The sequence below is a fragment of the Lepisma saccharinum genome, chromosome 22 (assembly GCF_977018435.1).
Source record: "Lepisma saccharinum chromosome 22, izLepSacc3.1, whole genome shotgun sequence".
Lineage (NCBI taxonomy): Eukaryota > Metazoa > Arthropoda > Insecta > Zygentoma > Lepismatidae > Lepisma > Lepisma saccharinum.
In genome coordinates, this window is record NC_139250.1 from 26,291,078 (window position 1) to 26,311,211 (window position 20,134).

At 37.5% G+C, this 20,134-nt stretch overlaps 1 protein-coding gene across 1 annotated transcript in view; it reads left to right on the plus strand.

Moving 5' to 3' along the window:
- The window catches only part of armi (probable RNA helicase armitage), a 59,134-nt gene continuing 39,000 nt past the window's right edge, over positions 1–20,134 (plus strand). The window contains exons 1-3 of the mRNA XM_083144038.1: positions 1–674; positions 8,406–9,569; positions 16,679–17,180. Of these exons, the coding sequence (XP_083000164.1) occupies positions 149–674; positions 8,406–9,569; positions 16,679–17,180 (2,192 nt within the window). The 5' untranslated portion in view covers positions 1–148. The remainder of the gene's footprint in view (positions 675–8,405; positions 9,570–16,678; positions 17,181–20,134) is intronic.

Below are 20,134 nucleotides of genomic sequence, written 5' to 3' on the forward strand. Positions count from 1 at the left end.
GAACCATGCACTTATACAAAGAGACGAGCACCAAAAAAGACTAAAGATTCTTCGCAAGGAATTAGATTACCTACAGACAACTGCATGGAAATATCAGCCTATTGAGAAGTATATTGGACAATAAGTAGTTTAACTATAGAGAGGAAAAATGTGGCGTTTCTTGAAGAAACTCTCCATATTTTGGAGTGATGGAGAGGATATCTCATCAGAAAATGTCAAGTCTGCATTAACTATTTTGGAACAGAGAGATGAGGATGACCTTGTGATGTCATTGAACGAAAGAAAAACATGTTTCAAAACTGGTACTATTACTCATTTACAATTTGATTATGGTTTGATTGATGATAAATATTACTTTTCAACAACTGACCCTTCAGTGAAAGCTTTGCAAGTGGGAATAATTGTGGCATTTGAGTTATATCGCACTAATGATAATGAAGAGTGGAGGGTTAATAAAATTCATTCTATTCAAGATGAAAGTTGGGAAGAAAACGTAAATAGAGAAGAATATAGGGAAGTAGTATACTATGAAGATCAAGAAAAGGAAGAATGTGGCACAAGGAAGACTATTGTGTGCCAAGTAATTAACAGAAAAGGTCGTCATCTGTTATTTTCTCCAGGAAACATAGAATGTAGTTTGGATGATGTAGCCACTGAATTTTTGCCTGTAGAAGGTATGTATGTCTTTTTTCCTAAGGTATGCATTTAGTATGGTATTATGATTCTTCAGTTTTTTCTCTCTCATATGTATTCCAGTTTTCAGAATGCACTGGGCATTGTTTCTAACTCAGCGATGGACTGGATTTGTTGAATTTTAAGGAAAGCTAAACAAGTTAGTTTTGTATTATCTACACATACTCATCTACATAAATTTCACTCTCTGAAACTGCATTGCATTATGAAAGAAAATTGAAGTGCATGTTTGTCCTTATCTATCACTGTTCTAATGTGTAGTTTACATTGCATTACTATGTATTTTAGAAAGTAAAGGGTGTTTCAAAACATGGGACTTTTTGAATCGGAAGTGTAGAGAAGAGAATAAATAGGTGCAAGAGATTTCATCATGGAAATGAATAGTGCAGAGGATGCCATTACAAGGGGAGTCTGATATGTATTGAGCCTTACCCAGAAAGAAATGAGCTAGGAGGTTGAAATTTTCAGGGTGTACTGGTTAATTCTTCTGTATGCAATGGTGCATAAATCGACTTTCTATGATTTTAACTTCCCTTCGTTTTTCAAGTCCAAAGTGAAAATGATAACACCTCCAGAAAAGTTGGAGAAAGCTCTCCAAAGGTGTAATCCTGTTGCATGACAATGCCTCACCAGACACTGCAGGTGAAACAATGGCAACACTGACCTCCTTAGGCTTTCAAGTGTTGCCCCATCCACCCTATTTGCCTGACCTGGCTCCATCTGACTATCATCTGTTCCCCCCATCTGAAAAACACCTAAAGGGACAACGATTTTAGAGTGTTCAGGAGGCAACTAATGCTGCGAATGAGTGGTTACACCAGCAGTTGGAAGAATTTTATTTGCAGGGACTTCAGAAGCTGCAGGATAGATGCGCAAGTGGATTGACTTCCTGGGGGACTATGTAGAATAGTGTGGCAGTTACAGCTTCCTAGCTCATTTTTTTTCTGGGTAAGGCTCAATACTTATCAGCCTCCCCTCGTACATAATTACATACTGCTGAAGAGATGGGTAGGTTTATGACTTGAAGATGATGATCTTTTCTAAGCAACCATTCCTGCAGTCATCGAGGGACATCCTGCATAGCTCGACGTAACATGTCTACAGGCATATGAGTGTTTCTTCAGTTGTAGCAGGTCAAATCAAAGGCTCCATGAGGAAATCGCCCAGATTTCTGTGGACATGTTACACCAAGGTATGTGCCGGCCCCCATGGTGGAGTGGTTATCACATGACGCTACGACGCCAGGGATTCGAATCCCAGTCTCTGGGCATGGATGTTTGTGTCTCCTTCACAGCAAAAATACACCAGTAAACCTTTTCCACCATCCCCAAGTCATTTCATAGCTTTTCCACTACAATCTTGCAGTTGCGTTGGCATGTGTGGATTTTGCACCTTGGACTGCAGTCATCTTTGCTCCCACGGAAGAATACCTACGTGGCTGCAGCTGTTCTAAACAGCCACGTGTCCTTGACACACAACACTGCATGTGTTAGCTGTGCGGCTTCTGATCGCCTTGTAAAAATGCATAAAAGAAAACAAAAAGAACTTCAAACCAGAAATAAAAATACTTTGTCTAGTCCAAGTTCTGGAACCTAGAGCAACCGGGCATGCCACATTGCATTCCAACCTTCCACAACAGTACTTCATACCCTTCCAACATACATTCGCCAGACCCCATACGTCATTAGGTCTAAATAACTGTTCTGGACCCCAGAATTTTTATCAAAAATGGATAACTCAACATTAAAATATGATTAAATTCAAATAGACGCGTAAATACAACAACACTATAAATACTCATCTTTATTATTATCCCAATATATTAAGACTAATAAATTAACGCACAAGGCCTGTTCTGGACACCAGAATGGGTCCACACTTTGTACTACTTGTATCATCTTTATATAATGTATTATATATGTTATGTTTGTATATTAATGTATTTTTATATTATAATAAAAAAAATGAAAATAAAATTCAAATTCAAACAACTGACGTCCTGGTTTATTTAAAAGCACCAGGATTTAGCGCATACCCTCGAGGAGGCGGGTTTACTTCAGGGGTTCCCCCCTTTTTAAAATCTTACTCTGTCCATTCATCAATTTCTTTATATCATCACTCATCCCCATCTTCGCAAATTAGCCAAAAGTGGCACAAAAAGCAAAGTAAAATAAAGCATATCAATCAAACACCAAGCTATGCAGGATGTCCCTCAATGACTGCAGGTTTCTTTAGAAAAGGTCGTCACCTACTGGACATCATTATCAGTCAGAAACCTATCCAACTCTTCAGCGGTAAGTAATTATGAATGGCATTCTCTACTATAATTATATAGAGGACACCCTTTATAATTATTATGACATAGTAAAATCATTAATACAGTAGCATTTTTTAGTAGAACAGCATTGAAGGTGATGCATGTGCTTTCAATATATCTGGGGGTTTCTGAAAAAGAGGTGGCAGACATGTATTTGTTTTTTCATATTTTATGCCTGCCTGACACTTGTCTCTTTTGTAATAAATACTTATAAATAGAAATCTTTAAATTTTATACTACTGTTACAAATACAGTTGAACATTACAAATTTTCTGAAACTGTTTCTAGTTTCTTTTCCAATTTGTACTTTAGAGATCGTCTTTATTTTCAATTCCACATGAATGCACAGTGGTTTAGATTTTACTTGAAAATGTTACCAGTCACAAATAATGTATCCAAGTACAGTTTGGACTTAAAATAAACTTATTCAAACTTTGCAATACCTTTGAAACAAAGAGCTGATTTCCGTGACAGTGGTTAGTGCAGGGTGCTATGAAGCTAGGGATCCCAGGTTCGAATCTTGACCTGGACATGGGTGTTTTTTGTGAGTGTCCCTTCATCTAGTTTATCATATCATCATTCATCCTCATCTTCGTGATTAGCCAGTGGGAGAAAACTGAAGTGAAATAGACCAAATTAATGGAATCTTTGAAACCAAGCCCTTTTGAGCTTAAGAAATGTTAGTTGTTTTTTTCATGAATGGCTTTGAAATGCCACATTTTGCTCTTACAGGTTCAGATATGGCAGAACAATAATTTTAAAAATATATATATTATTGCATTTCTCGTTATTTTTTACAACCTGTCGAAGCTTGTGCTTGTAGGGTTTTTGAAATGTGTTCTTTTGATGAGGAAGTAAATTGGATTTGATAATGTTTTATTGTGTGTTCACATTAGATAACACTGTCATCTGTACAAGTATCTTACAACTTTTCAAGTTTTCTTGACGCCACTGACTGATTTCATACTTCAATGTTTCTGCCACATGTGCAGCCAGTCCCGGTTTCATTTGTAATTGTAGATTGAGTTGTACAGCATCGGAAGTGTAATAGATGTTCACTGAGAGATTTGCCTATTATGAAGCTATCAAATTTGTCAGAAATAATGGGTGATCGAAAAGTCCCTGAACTCAAACTTCAAAAAAAAATTTCGCCAGTTGTTATTATGATAATGTCAAAATGTCTGTGAAAGCTGGTTTGCGAGGGTCTTGGCTGTACACGACACAAGAGATGGCGCTAGCAGTCGTGGCGAGGAAATGAACTACGAGCAATGCTGGTAACAAAATAATCAGGTAAACCAAACCAACAGTTAACCTAAACTGTGAAAGCAAGGAACAAGTGGACCTTACCTGCGTGATCGTGTAGATCTTTCTCATTGGATATCTGGGTGGATGTAGGCACATCACAAGAGATGCTGAAAGTGTCCCACATGCTGCAGCATGCATAAACGTATGCGACGGCACATGTTTCGTGCTACGTGATGCAGAATAGGAACATTAATTGCAGTAATGCACTGGACAATGTTGGTTTTCAGGGTATCTAAATCGTGGGGATTATTTTCGTACACTTTCCCCTTCAAATAACCCCACAAGAAAAAATTGGGTGAAGTTAAATCAGGTGATCTTGACGGCCAAAGTCCTGATGAAATCAGGCGATCATCAAAAAATTCACGCAGAAATGCCATGGTGGCATTGGACGTATGGCATGTTGCCCCATCTTGTTGTAACCACACATCTCGTTCATCGGCATCCAAAAGCACGATAAACTGCTGTATAATGTCCTGGTACACAATAGAGTTCACTCGGTTTTCGAAAAAAATCGGTCCAATAATTCGTGATGTGGATACGACACACCAGACACCAATTTTCTGCGAGTGGAGGGTGACCTTGTGTAAGATTTGTGGATTTTCTGTGGACCAGTAGCGAGTGTTCTGTGCATTAACATGACCTGAAAAATGGAACCAGGCCTCGTCCGTGAAGTATACCTTATCAAGGACAGTAATATTGTTGCGAGTGAATTGTTGAAACCACCGACAGTACTTAATTCGATCACCATTGTCACCTGGTCGCAGTTCCTGAACCACTTTCACATAGTATGGCCGTAATTTTAACTGTTTTGTTGCCTTGTGTACTGAGCCATATGATATGCCTACCTGTTGTGATAACCGCCGCAGTCCTTTCTGCGGTGATTGTTGTAATCGTGCGGCGACATCTTCCAAAACATCATTCGTCACAACTAAAGGGCACCCACTACGTGGCTTATCGTGCACACTACCATGTACACAAAATTTCTTGGTTAATGCATGAAGAGTTGATTTACTCACAGAACGCCCGAAACGCCTCTCAAATTTGTCGTTTGCAGCACTGTATGATGTCGTTTTCAAATATTCCTCTAACAAAAACACACGCTTCTCCACCGACAAACTCATCCTTGCAACTGGCGTGCTCGTAGTTCATTTCCTCACCATGACTTCTAGCGCCACTCCCCAGCGCCATCTCTTGTATCGTGTACAGCCAAGACCCTCGCAAACCAGCTTCCACAGAAATTATTACATTATCATTATAACGACTGGCGAAAAAAAATTTGAAGTTTGGGTTCGGGGACTTTTCGATTGCACTGTATAAGTTGCAGGAAAAATTCTTAACTTGGAGGTTAGAACACAAAAATGCATTTGTTGGTTGACACTTTTTGCCATGCAACCTTGTACCAGAAAAACTTAGTTTCACAGATACATAAATATTTGTTTAGGATGCTCTGTTTTACCATTAAGAAATTAATCTTAGGTTAGATCTTCCATATTTCACTGCATAATCGTCGCAGATTTTATGGCAAATTTTTCTGCAAAGAAAATATGGTGAAGCTTTTTTTTTATTTAAAAAATATGCTGGTAATATTGATACTTAAAAATCAATTATTACTAAACGATCTTTAGTGCAAGATTAAGTTGCACTTAATACTAATGAATATATGTCAGAATTGAATATATTCCAAATTGACACACATTACTTTGTGACAGTTTAGCAAACATTTTTCTGGTCTGAGAAAAAGTTAGATTAGTTGTTATTAATATGTGCATTATAGTAGATATATTACACTTGAAAAATATTGCTACAGTGTTCGAAGTATGGACTTATCAAATTTAATCATCAGTGTCCAAAGATTCTGTGTAGCTATCATTGGTTTTGTTATCTGACATGCTGATGCAACTATTACGAGAAGAAAGATTACAAACCAATTTTTAGAGAAAAAAACAGGGTGCGGCGATTGTGAGGTGTAATACGGTACTAGGTTTCCTTAGGTTACACAGTTAAGGTTTTATGATGTTAGGATATCTGCCCAAAATTGCAATTTAAACCACTTTAAATGGTTCTTTAAACTGTAGGTCCAGTACCAATTAGCCTATGTGCATAAAGTGGCCATAAAACAACCTCATTAAACGTTTTAAGTAGTGCTGTGCGATATCGAAGTTCAATATCAAATCGATATATTGAGAATATCAATGTTGATCATACCAATATCGATGATACCGGTAATATCATTATCGAAAATACCAATATCAATGCTACCAAGAATATCGATATCGACGATTGCGACAATCCCGATAAATCTATATCTTTCAATGTGATATTTCGTCCTTGTCCTCTTCTGGAATTGTCCCTGCTCATAGCGTCTGAACCATGCATCAAACAGAAAAATGTTATTACAAAATATTTTGTTCTGTGTATATGCTGCATATCGAGGTGAGACCTAGAACGAGACAATGATTTACATCTTGAGACCGAGTCCTTGCCAAATAGTGTCTCGTATCGTATCAGTACCATCCCTATACTCGGGCACACGTGGGTAACCAGCAAGTTCTATAAAGTAGGAACCTTGTTTCTTTTTATTGGTTGTTGCACTTATTTGCTTTCCATGTTAATCAGAGGCAATCTCTTATCATTCAGCTCCCAAGTTCTGTCCCCACGTGGTGAACGCATTACTTGTTATCTTAACATCCTTATGCTTGACTTAACTTGTGCGCAAGGAATGCAACACCAGCATACGTCAATAATATCAATATTGAAATATCGCACAGCCCTAGTTTTAACAGTTTGGCACATTCTGATTTTAATTTGCCCAGACAGAGTTTTAGCATTCCCAAATGACAATGACAAGTGTTTTAGCAAGTGTTTTTAGGTATTTGAGAAGAGTCGGCCTTTTACAATGTTTCTGAGGAAGGTTTTAGACTATTGTTACCTTTTTTTTTATGTGTTGTGCATGTCCTCTGCAGGTCCCTTTACAACTTGCACTTTTAACCTTCCTTAAGGGACTCTTTACACCCCTTTTTAAACTTTAAGTTAAGGGTTTTAGATAAGGGGATATTTCCTTGTGTACGAGGGCATGCTGTAAAGTAATGCCTCCTATTTTTTTGTGACCGTGTAAAGACATTTTGGATTTTGAGCAACCATGCATTGTACTCTTCAGACTTTCCCCTTTCTCCATTCCAAGTTTCAAACTTCCATCACCAGGAGTTGCTGAACTAGAGCGAGGAAAATGGCAGCATGTAATCATACTATGTCGGTGCACCTTAAACTGCATGTGGTGATTGAGTTTCTAACTGCAGAAAATGTCCCCCCTCAATTGACTATCATCATAGAATGAAGGATTTTTATGGCAATGAATGTGCGCCTCCCAGATGGCGCAGTGGTAGCGTCGTCGCCTTCTAATGAAGGGGTCTCGGTTTCGATACTTGGTAGAGGCACATGGTGGTTCGGATTCCACTTTAAACTGTAGGTCCAGTCCCGATTAACCTTACTGTCCATAAAGGGGACTTAAAACACCAAATCAATCAATCAATGGCAATGAATGTGTAACGTCAGTACTGTATGATGTTGGGCTGTTCATGCTCACAATGAAAACTCCTGCCGAAGAACTCAACTCTCAAGAAGTTCTTTGTCACACACATTGAGAGTTCCTCGGCAGGGGTTTTCATTGTGAGCATGAACAGCCCAACATCATACAGTACTGACATTACACATTCATTGCCATAAAAAGCCTTCATTATCTGATGGAATGTCAATTGGGGGACACATTTTCGGCAGTTAGAAACTCAATCACCACATGCAGTTTTAGGTGCACCTACATAGTATGGTTACATGCTGCCATTTTCCTCGCTCTAGTCCAGCAACCCCTGGTGATAGAAGTTTGAAACTTGGAATGGAGAAGGGGGGAAGTCTGAAGAGTGCAATGCATGATAGCTCAAAATCCAAAATGTCTTTACACCATCACAAAAAAATCGGAGGCATTACCTTTCAGCACGGCCTCGTACTTCAAAGGGTGCAAAATGGCCATATGTGCCGAAGCACCCAAAAATTGTTAACTCAATTCTTAAACTGATTCTATTCCTTGTGTTTTCAGGAGACTGGGTTGCCCTTGAGGTAATAGTGGAAGTTAGTGATGAATTGGAAGATACAGAAGTAAACATTTTAAAAGTGGAAGAAATTTGTCCTCTTAGGTCTAAAGTGTTGCATGGTACCATAACTCAGTTGAATCCTGGTGGATCTGATGGAGTTGTGAATAGGGAAGTCTACTTTCATGTGAAAGATGCTTGCGAAAAGGGATATGTACCACAGCTTAATGATAAAGTGTATGTTCAGGCTCTGGAAAGTGAGCAACACTCGTTGACGTGGAGAGCACTTTCATTAGTACCTGTCATTAAAGAAAATTGTGTTCATCCTCGTACAGAATCCTTCAATGCAGGTGACGATATTCTTCTGGAAAATAAGAACGGCATTTCTATAACGGAAAATATTGATTTTGGAGTTCTTCAGAAAGGAGAGATCAAGGATATAACTGTTGATGTGAAGAATGAAGGAGATCAACACCAGGTATTACTTTATAGCAAATTTCATGGTCGCCTTTCAAACTCTCAGTTGAGCGTGATATCTCCTATACTTCAGAAGCCTATCGTGATATATCCAAAAGAAACTCTTACATTTAAGTTCTCGTGCAAAGCTAGATTTATTGGCAAGACATCTGAATTATATGTTTTCACTTTTAAGGGCTTCAAGATTGGCCGATATTTTAATATAAATGTGGAATCCACAAGTCTGATGAATTCCATTGGGACTGGCACTCTAAACGGGAAAAGGAATATGCAGCCTCCGGTTTTCAATACCAGAAGGCCCAATGGTGTTCTGGTACCTGGTATTAGACCTGTGAAATCAAATCCATTTCCCACATTTCGCATGCCGCAGTATGAAATTCCAGAAAAGGTGTGGAACGTGTTTTCAAACAATTCACACAAAGAAGTGCTAGCTGCTTTACAGTCGGTTTTGTCGTGCCTGTACAAAGACTTAACTATTCAAAATTACTGTGACAAGTTTCACGCTCTCCTGTACTTGGAAGAGGTGCAAATGAACTTCAACATCAGGAATTATCAAATGACCCGTGCCAATTTTCAACCAATCGGTGGAGAGTTTTTGAGTCTGGAAGTCCCCGGCCTTGCAGAGAAGAGACCATCTTTAATTGGTGGTGATAGAGTGATAGCTACTCATCCGTGGGAAGACCGAGATAATCCAGGTACGAATGCATCTAGGTAGTGTATATGATTTTGCATTTGGATGTTTGTGTGTGTAGTTTTAAGTGTAATATGCCATGTGAGAACCAGAAGGACAAAACTCCAAAAACTGCAATATTTTGTTTTGTTTGACATTATCTTCTCTGAAGAGCTTTACTTGGAGTCAAATCAACATATCTCCATTTCTTCTCATTTTGCGGTTAGTCAGGTATATTCCTAAGAATACATTTTCCCCTCTCTCCTACAAATTTGATAAATTAGAGCTATGTCCATTAGGTTAGTAGTGCATGTTACAATATAAAGTGTCATATTAGGCACAGCAACTAAAAATGTTTACACTAGTTTCATAAATAGCATAAACAGCAAGCATGTATAGTTATGCACTGAAAATACCTAAAATATGCACTAAAAAGGTGCAAAATGTGCAATAAATATGCACTTTGGAAAAACACCTTACCTTTTTTAATAATTATCATTGCAAGCAGTGGGATGGGCAAAATGATAGGCAGTAAACTGTAAAATGTTTTCCTTCAGTTGCTTTAAAAACCCTACATGTAAACAGATATTTGTTCTTTTTTCAGGGCATGTGATTTAACATGTAATATGTAAATGTTGCATCTCTGAATTCTTACACACACACTCTTGTTTTCACTGCTGTTTTATAAATGAAAGAAAATAAATTACATTCCTTGCATATCATGATTGTACTTGATTACAACATGATATCTCACATTTTCAAACCTTGAAACTCTTACTTTCAGCAAGAATATTTTTATGCTCAGAAAAATACTCGCTCTACCTGACAATATACGAGGGCTATTTTTTTTTCAACCTCTGATAGGGCATGAAATCAAAACGACAGTGAATAGCAAAATGGGTTTATTGACAATTGTTACATACACGTATCATCTACTTTTCAAGTAATCACCAGGAAGATTCAGACATTTATCGTACCGATGCACCAGCTTTCCAGTACCCTCTGCAAAAAAAGGTGCCACCTGTCTGTTGAACCAGGTCTGCACGGTGTCCCGAAGCTCCTCATTAGTGTGGAAGCGCCTTCCTTCCAACCACTTCTTCATCGCCGGGAAAAGGTGGAAGTCACTTGGCACCAGGTCTGAAAGTAGGGAAGGTGAACAAACAATTCCCAGTGGAATCGTTGAAGAAGGTCTTGGGTTGACGCAGCAACATGTTGTTGGGCATTGTCATGAACCAAGACATGCCTGAAGACAGCATGCCTTTCCGTTTGTTCTGGATGGCTCTGCGTAGTCTGCACAATGTCTCACAGTATGCAGCCACATTGATTGTAGTCGCCGGCTCCATAAATTCAACCAGTAACACACCTCGCACTTGGCGGGAGAGTCGATTGTAGCAGAAATCTCTACGCACCCGTCGTTCAGCTTCAACTGAAGCGTTGGGCTTGTCAGTGGTGGTGGTAGTGGCAGGGGAGACACCAATCACGCTGCATGATGCCCCGCTTTCTAGCGCTTCACGCGCTACCTGCCAGCGCCATTGAAGGTAAAAAAAAAAAAAAAAAAAAAAAAAATAGCCCTCGTACAATTCTACAATATTTTAAAGCAAAAGTATCTGACATGTCAAGTTCAAGATCATCTATGTACCGCATTGTTGTCGTTTCTCTCTAAAAAAAAATAGTTGTTCATTGTTCCCATGAGGATGACAGAAGAATTTTTATCTCCTTGTTTTGTAAAAGAAAAGTTATTTTATTAAGAAGACAATATGCCTAATGCACAGATGTAAAATACAATGTTGTTTTGGATTTTGGCTGTATGATGTGCAAGAATTTTAAATGTATGATTTATATATTCATTTGCATATGCAATATGCTTAACTATCAGAACCCTATTAATGAGTATTACCTACAATAAAATATTTGTGACATACAAATTACTAATAATGTGTGTTAATAGCTGAATATAAAAAAAATAGGTTTTTTGTATAATATTGTACCAATGAATCAAAATGAAAAGAAAGGAGAGAAGAGGATTCTTCTTTCTTTCTATCTTTCTTTCTCTCCCTTCCGGTTGCTTTCCTTTTCTACTCTTTCTCTTGGAAAGAAAGAAGGATGGAAAGAACGAAAGAAAGTCCTCTCTTTTTCTTCCTCTTCCTCTTTTTCTTTTTCTTCAGGCTGGGCTCGTAAGAAAAGAGAAGACATTAAATCTTGTTTCTCCTTTCCCTCTCTTTCTTTCCTTCATCTTTCTTTTCCTTTCTCTTCTTCTTCTCCCCTGCGTGGTTCCTTCTTCTTTCTCCAGGGGGAGGGCAAGGGGGCACAGCAGAATCATGAGGCCGCAATTAGGGGGATAAAGGTGGTGAGGGGTGGAAAGTGTTTGGTGGGGGTGTTCTTCAAGTTTTGGGGGCAACTTGAGCCTCCCCGATGGGGCGGAAAGAAAAATTGGGGGTTCGAGAATGAGAAAAAAATGGGAGGGGAGGCAAGGACAATCAAAAGGAGAAACGAAAAAGAGGCTGAAAGACAGAGGAATGAGCATTCCTTGAAGTATGCATCACATAAATATTCACTGTGATCCAATGAAATATTATATTATATTATTAGAACACTTTATACTCGTTAATTATCGAAGTTCTTTGTTCATGTAGATAAACACAGAGCCAGTCAGCAAGGGATGATTTTGGGGTCCAACAAATTTTATCTTCATAAAAGGGTTCTTGACAACATACTAATTTTGCACCTCTCTACCACCTCGGATTTGGCCGCCATCTTAGAAAAATGGCGCCCAAAATCAATTTTTTTAAAATATCTCGCTTGGAAAGCATTTTACAGCAAAATATATTATGACAAAAATTAATCTACATGAAATTCTCTACAAAAAATGTTCTGTGCATTTTTCTTCTAGGAAGCACCATTATGGCGCTAGAGAACCGAGTATTTTCACCTTTTTCCCCACTCCATTGTGAAAGAGCGAAACTCAAGAAAATGCTTTTGCATGGCAGCTTGAAGCCTTATTTCTTATTAAAATGCCGATTATAAATGTTCTAAGGACTCTTCTTGAAAATGTATTAAGTGGTAATATATGTATATTAATTAAAACAAAATTTTGTAATATTTAACATAAAACAAATTAACATAATGTCTGTATTTCTGCTACTGTTAGAAACCAAAACATCGCTTGTCTTCTACCAGCAAGAATTCTTGTAAGTGAATGTGGAATAGATCATCAGAATCGACGTTAGCTTGCAGATCGAAGCAAAAGCGACAGGCCACAATCTACACAGGGATTTCAAAGCTAAGTGATGACATGGCCCCCTTTAGTCTAAAACATTCACCGTGTATGGGCGCACAACTGAGGAGGTGCTACAAAGCACGGTATCGAGAACAAGACGCAGTTGGAATGACATGTGCAGCTTTCCGTGTCGCATCAGTTCGAAAAGTTGCATTTATTTCTTAAGATTGGTTTCCAAAAGACATTTGCTGCTTCCATCTGAAAGCTCCGTTCGTCTTCTATACTCTGTCCAATCTTAAGAAGTAAATTCAACAGTGTCAGATTTTGAACACGTTATTGAACACTTTAGCCCAATTTTTTTTACACCTACAAGTCCCCTTGCGCAATCTTTAAGGCATGCGAATAATATGACTGTGCAGCATCTTTGTCTCTCAGCGAGTGGTACAAAGAGAATCATTAAGAGAAGGCTTATTGGTTGTCCACATCCCTACCTCATCAGCTATAACTGGTATGAGGCAAGTTTGTACTTAAAGTTTTCTCTGAATTGGTCTTGTTATTCTTTAGTAAAATAATTTATTAAACAAAAACTCTGTATCAACTGGATACAACACATCTAATTTTCACTTCAGAAGTGACCGCTCCAGTGATTAACACTCTTATTTTGTTCAAACATGACATTTGCCAAATATTTACCAACGATACTCAACATTGAAGACATTCCAACATCATAAGTATCAGAAGGATTGGTTTTCTTAATCCCTGTTACTTCCGTAATCATTGACTTTTATGTCATCAAATTCAGGGTGGGTAAGATGAGAATCACTGACAAAAGATTGATTGAGTTTGAGTTTTAAGTTCACTTTACGCACAGTAAGGCTAATCAGGACTGAACCTACAGTTTAAAGTGGGATCCAAACCAATATGTGCCTCCACTGGGTATCGAACCTGGGACCCCTTGATTACAAGGAGACGTTATCACTGCTCCATCGGGGAGGCCTCACTGACAAAAGAACTGAAAGTCCTGCTTATCCCTTGATATACGAGACTTTCGTGCATCGACATGCTGCTCATCTATTTTATCTGGAAACTAATGAGCATGCCAAAAAATCCATGTAGCATTGACTCTGGTCACTCCTTTGCCATTCCCCACAACTCTTAATGGAGCGCTGGGTTCGATACCCGGTGGAGGCCCATAGTGGTTCGGATCCCACTTTAAACTGTAGGTTGTCCTCCTCGATGGCGCAGTGGTATCGTTGTCGCCTTGTAACCAAGGTGTCCCAGGTTCGATACCCGGTGGAGGCACATAGTGATTCGGATCCCACTATAAACTGTAGGTCCAGTCCCGATTAGCCTTACTGTGCATAAAGTGGACTTAAAACACCAAATCAATAACAACTTAAACTGTAGGTCCAGTCCCGATTACCTTACTGTGCATAAAGTGTACTCAGAACACACACTCAACAACAACAACAACTCTTAATGGAGCGCATTATGGCTCAGTTGATATATCTGACCAGAACTTTTCTGATCATTTTATTATGGTTTGAATTGTTGTTTTAAGTTCACTTTATGCACAGTAAGGTTAATCGGGACTGTTTAAAGTGGGATCCGAACCACTGTGCAATGTGTCTCCAATGGGTATCGAACTTGGGACCCGTTGATTTCAATGGCGTTTTATTGTGAAACAACCTTTTTAGACAAAGTCCAACATGCTCCTTTGGAGTTATCTTCTCTTTCAGACCAAACATATTATCTCCTGCACACAGCTGACATAAATAACTGCATGCAATGATAAAAGCAATTGAACTCATAAATGACATTCTGTAAGGAAAAAATATATAATAAGTACAGTTTTATAGAAGATAAATACTACAAAACATCATGGAAAAGACGTTTTCGTGAGTTCCGCACTTTCAAAACTGAGCGGGGAAAAAAAACATAACATTTCTCGCTCAGCTAGCACCCAAATGGCGCATCCTAGAAGAAAAATGCACAGAACATTTTTTGTAGATTATTTTTTGTCATAACCTCTTTTGCTATAAAATACTTTTCAAGCGAGATTTTTGCAAGAAAACTGATTTTGGGCGCCATTTTTCCAAGATGGCGGCCAAATCCAGAGTGGTAGAGGGGTGCAAAATAAGTATGTTGTTAAGAACCCTTTTTTGAAGATAATAAAATTTGTTCCAGCTTTCCCTATTTTTTTCCTTATTGGACCCCCTTATTCACTGACCTAAGAGTAGGATTTAAACCTGTAATCTTTCATCCTTGCTGAAAAAAAAAACATAATTTTGTGTCGTACCAACTACTCCGTGGTATTACCATTGAGCAACTCTAAAGCACATTGGTGGTTGTGAGAACAACTATGTGGTCATGTTCAGCATAAATGTCCAGCAATGTGCAATAAATTTGCATCTTTGTGTTCGAATGTAACAGCATTTCTCTCCACATGGAGGGAAACTGGTTTATTGTTTCACACCTCACATGAATTTCCCTCTTTTCAATTTGAGGATGAATGATCATAAATACCCTTCAATGTTCTTAATTCTGTTACAGTTTCCAGTTGATTGTGAATTATATCACTGTTAATAGTTTCTGACTTCATGGAATATGGAAGTTAATGTAAATCTTTCACAACAGGTTATTTTTTTTTCATTTATTAGCAGCACCTGTCTCAAATTGGTTACTCTCTGTTAGGTCTGAAGTTCTATGTCACTAATTTTACAAATTCAGGACTATTATAATTTAGAGTGGAACCTCGATGTTACATTTTTCAGGGAACCAGGCTGAAAGAAATTACACAGTTCGACAATTTGAAATCGAGACTGGGGCTGTAAAAAATAAACATGTCGTCATAGAAAGTTACTTACCTTCTTGGATCATTCAAAGTAGGACCTTCCTGCATCCACACATCGTAGCGCAATGCCTAACAGTACATGGAAGGATTGCTGGAATTTGTTTTGTGTAACGCTTTTTAAAATCCGTGTTGTAGCCTTCTTGATTGGTGGCACATCATAAAAGTGCAGATTTTTGTTTAGGAAATAAACAATAATCACACGAAGCCAGATCCAGTGAGTAGGCAGGGTGGGACAACATGCAGAGTAGATTTAGGGCCAAAACGTTCTTTGCAATCACTGTCTTGTGACTTGGGACACTTTCATGAAGCAGACACCAGCTGCCTTCATCCTGATACTCGGGTCTCACACATGTTATTCTTTGCATCAAATGTTTCAGTACCTCAAGATACAATGCAGCAGTAACAGTCTGTCTGAAATTTCAGTCTTCAGTAATGATTGTTCTCACTTTCTCAACCTATTTTGGTGTTCTCACCGTCCCTGCTCCGTCCCTGCTACACCTGGATGCTCGTCGTGTTCAATTGGCTCCCATCCTTCACTGAAACGCCTGAGCCATTCAAATACACGTGGACAGGATAAATAATTTTCCCTATAGACTTGCTACATTTGAAACGTTTCCACAGCAGTTTTACCCAAGAGCGCACAAAACTTGATGTTTTCTCTTTGTTCCATGTTGAAATCACGATGCACTTTCACGACATGTGCCCACATTCAACAATGCCACATGCACCAATGTCGCTCTAGGTCAACGAGCTCTGCGTCGATTGTTCGTGAGATACCCGTTACTTGTTCACACCACAGAACGCTTGCACAGTGGCACCACCTACCGAGAAAAAAAAATCAGTCTCTATTTCAAATTGCCGCACTGTGTACATGCAGGAATATGTAAAATCGAGCAAAATTTTGTAATATTTTGCTATATTGGACCATCAATATTGAATGTATAGTGTGTGAGACAATGTAAAATCGGGGTTCCACTCTATATGATAAATTTATTTGTAACATTTTGTTTAATTGCCATAATTAAATGAGGAGGTTATTATTGATTATAACTTTTTTTTACAGGCACTATGTTTGAGGGATACATTCACAAAGTGTTCCAGAAACAAGTTTGGCTAAAATTTAATGCAAATTTTCATTCTTCTTATGGTGGTGAAGATTACAACATATCATTTCATTTTGGTAGATCAGGACTCAGACTCTGCCATGTAGGTATAAAGCTTGCTATTAAACAACTTGGGCCTCGTGTACTTTTTCCCTCAAGAATACAGCAGCAGCCGCCACAGATTGAAATAAAAAATGAAGCAGATATTTCTTCATGTGATGCGAAAAATACAGGATCGAATGTGAATGTTTTATCACGGCAAAGCAATAATTCACAAGAACATAAAACACTGAAATGGTTTAACGAGTCTTTGAATGATAAGCAGAAGTTTGCAGTTGAGAACATTCTCAGGGGAGAGGCTCGTCCATTGCCGTATGTCATATTTGGGCCACCTGGTACAGGAAAGACAATAACATTGGTGGAGGTTGCCTTGCAAATTCTTCACAACATATCTTCGAGCAGGTAAGCTCACTTTTTTTCTAGGAACTGTATATGGGCATTTCCAATGTGATGGGTGTGACATTCAGACAAATTTCGTTTTCCTTGATGAAAGTAATTTAATTTTAGAATATTCCTCCCCCATAATTTTCAGCTACAGAAAATACATTTTTTGTAATTATGACGGGTGTGACACTTCTGAGACATGGCTTTAAGACCTTCTTCAGTCTTTCAGAAACCTCTGTGAAATATATGGGTTTGCTGAAACTATTTCATTTTATTTTATTTTATTTTAACAAAGCAAACTTTAATCAACATTTAGCCAGACCCTGTTGCCAAGGGTCCCGGGTTCGAATCCAGCTCGGGCTAAGTTGTTTGTGAATGTCCATTCATCCTTTCATCACTCATCCCCATCTTCGCAAATTAGCCAAGAGGCACAAAACGTGAAGTAAAATAAACTCAATCAATCAATCAATTTAATCAACATTTAGAAGCTTTTAGTTTCTAAAAAAATATTACTACATACTTTTTTATCATTATTTTTTTGCCTGTGAGGGTGTGACACCATGCACATTATTTACTTTGTAGGAGTATGGAACAATGCAAAGGCTATGAAAATTATCATAAATAGATTCTTCAAATTAAAGCTTGTTTCAGGAATGAAATAGGACACTTCAGACATTAAGATATAGAAACTATCAGTAAGAAAATTGAATGAAATTAGAATTAATTTAGCTTTCTTATGGTAATGCAACCAAATTAAGTGGAGACACCACACACAATAACCCACTTCTACTGAAAAAAGTAATAGATTTGAGACAATTTGTTATTTAAAAGCCATGAAACTAATGTTTCTATTAATTCCAAATTCTGCATAGTTTTCCCTTTAATTTCGTACATAATAAGTTCTACTTTGAGTAAAAATTAAATTAACCTTGTTTGTCCATTTTTTCATGGAATGGCTCATATATTTGCTGTTTACGTTGAAACGTGTATGTAAAACTAAACTAACTAACTCTCTAGCCTTCTTAAACCCGAAGGTTCATGGCTGCAGCAACACAGGCCTTCCATCTGTTCCTATTTTGAGCAAGTTCTATATACTCTTTTCCATCCCTACCGATTTCCTTTACGTCCATCTCAACGTTGTCCCTCCATCTTCGTCTTGGCCTTCCTACAGGTCTCTTACCATCTGGTTTCCCAACAAGAATCCTGTAAACTCCTCTTTCCTCTCCCATTCGTGCCACATGTCCTGCCCACCTAAGTCTTCTTGATTTAATTATTCTAATAATATCTGGACATGAGTACAAATTATGTAGTTCTAAATTATGTAACCTTCTCCACTCACCTGTCTCCTCATCCCTTTTAGGTCCAAAGATTTTCCTAAGGATTTTATTTTCAAATACTCTCAATTTATGTTCCTCTTTCAATGTAAGGGACCAAGTTTCACACCCATATAATACTACAGGCAAAATTACTGTTTTGTATATTTTAACTTTTAGTTTCTTAGATATTAAACGAGAAGACAAAAGTTTATGAAGAGAGAAGTAACATGCATTTCCTGAATTAAGCCTAATTTTTATTTCCTCTTTAATATAATTTTCATTCGTTAATATTACTCCTAAGTATTTGAATTTGGAAACTGGTTCAAACGAGTTGTTATCAATAATTAGATTTTGATTATTACCTAACACTTGGTTTCGGCCTGTAAGCATAGATTTAGTTTTCTCTTTGTTAACTTCCAAACCTATCTCTTTAGCAGTTTTGAAAAATATTTTAGCATTATTCTTAATTGTATTCACATCATCCCCCAGTAAATCTACATCATCTGCATATGCTAACAACTGAGTCACACCATTTAATTTTAGTCCTTCTTTAGTTTCTTTTACTTTCCTTACAGCATATTCTAAGGCAAAATTAAAGAGCAATGGAGATAATGCATCTCCTTGTTTTAACCCATCATGAATTGTAAATTTGTCAGACATATTATTACCCACACGAATTTTACTTTCTGTTTCACTGGTGCATATTTTTATCATACTAACAAGCTTCTTAGGTATTCCAAACTCTACTAATATATTATATAATTTATCTCTTTTGACCGAATCATATGCGTTTTTGAAATCAATGAATAGCTGATGGACATTTTGATTATATTCCCACTTTTTTTCAAGTGTCTGTCTGATGTGAAAAATTTGATCTGTAGTTGATCTGTTACGTTTAAATCCACATTGATAATCACCTATAATTTCATTAGCATATGGGGTTAGTCTTGTTAAAATAATGTTAGACAAGATTTTGTATGTTGTTGAGAGTAGAGAAATTCCACGGTAATTATTGCAGTTCATTTTATCACCTTTTTTAAACACAGGAACAATTATGGATTCTTTCCACTGTTGAGGGATTTCTTCTTTATTCCATATTAAACAAATTAATTTATGAATTTGACATATTAATGAATTTCCACCATATTTAATTAACTCAGCTGGTATTAAATCAATGCCAGGTGCTTTGTTATTCTTTAGCCTTTTAATAGCATCTTTAACTTCCGTCAAGTTAGGTTCTGGCACTAAAGGTTCTGCTGTGTGGACTTCATTTACTTCTGATTTATCTCCTACATGGACATTTAAAAGGTCATTAAAGTAGTTCTTCCATCTATTTAGAATATCGCATGGGTCAGCTAGAAAATCACCGTCTTTATCTTTTATCAAGTTTACTTTTGGTTGCCACCCCTTTCTAAATTCATTTACACCTTTATATAAATCTCTGATATTTTTATTTTTGCTGTTTGTTTCAATTTCATCAATTTTGCTTTTCAAGTAATCTCTTTTTTTACTTCTAAACGTGCGGTTAACTTCTCGCTTTATTCTATTATAATTGCTTAGATTTGTATCATCCGAGTTATTTAACCATCTAAGTCTAGCCTGATTTCTTATTTCTATTAGATTATGACATTCATTATCAAACCACGGCTTACTTTT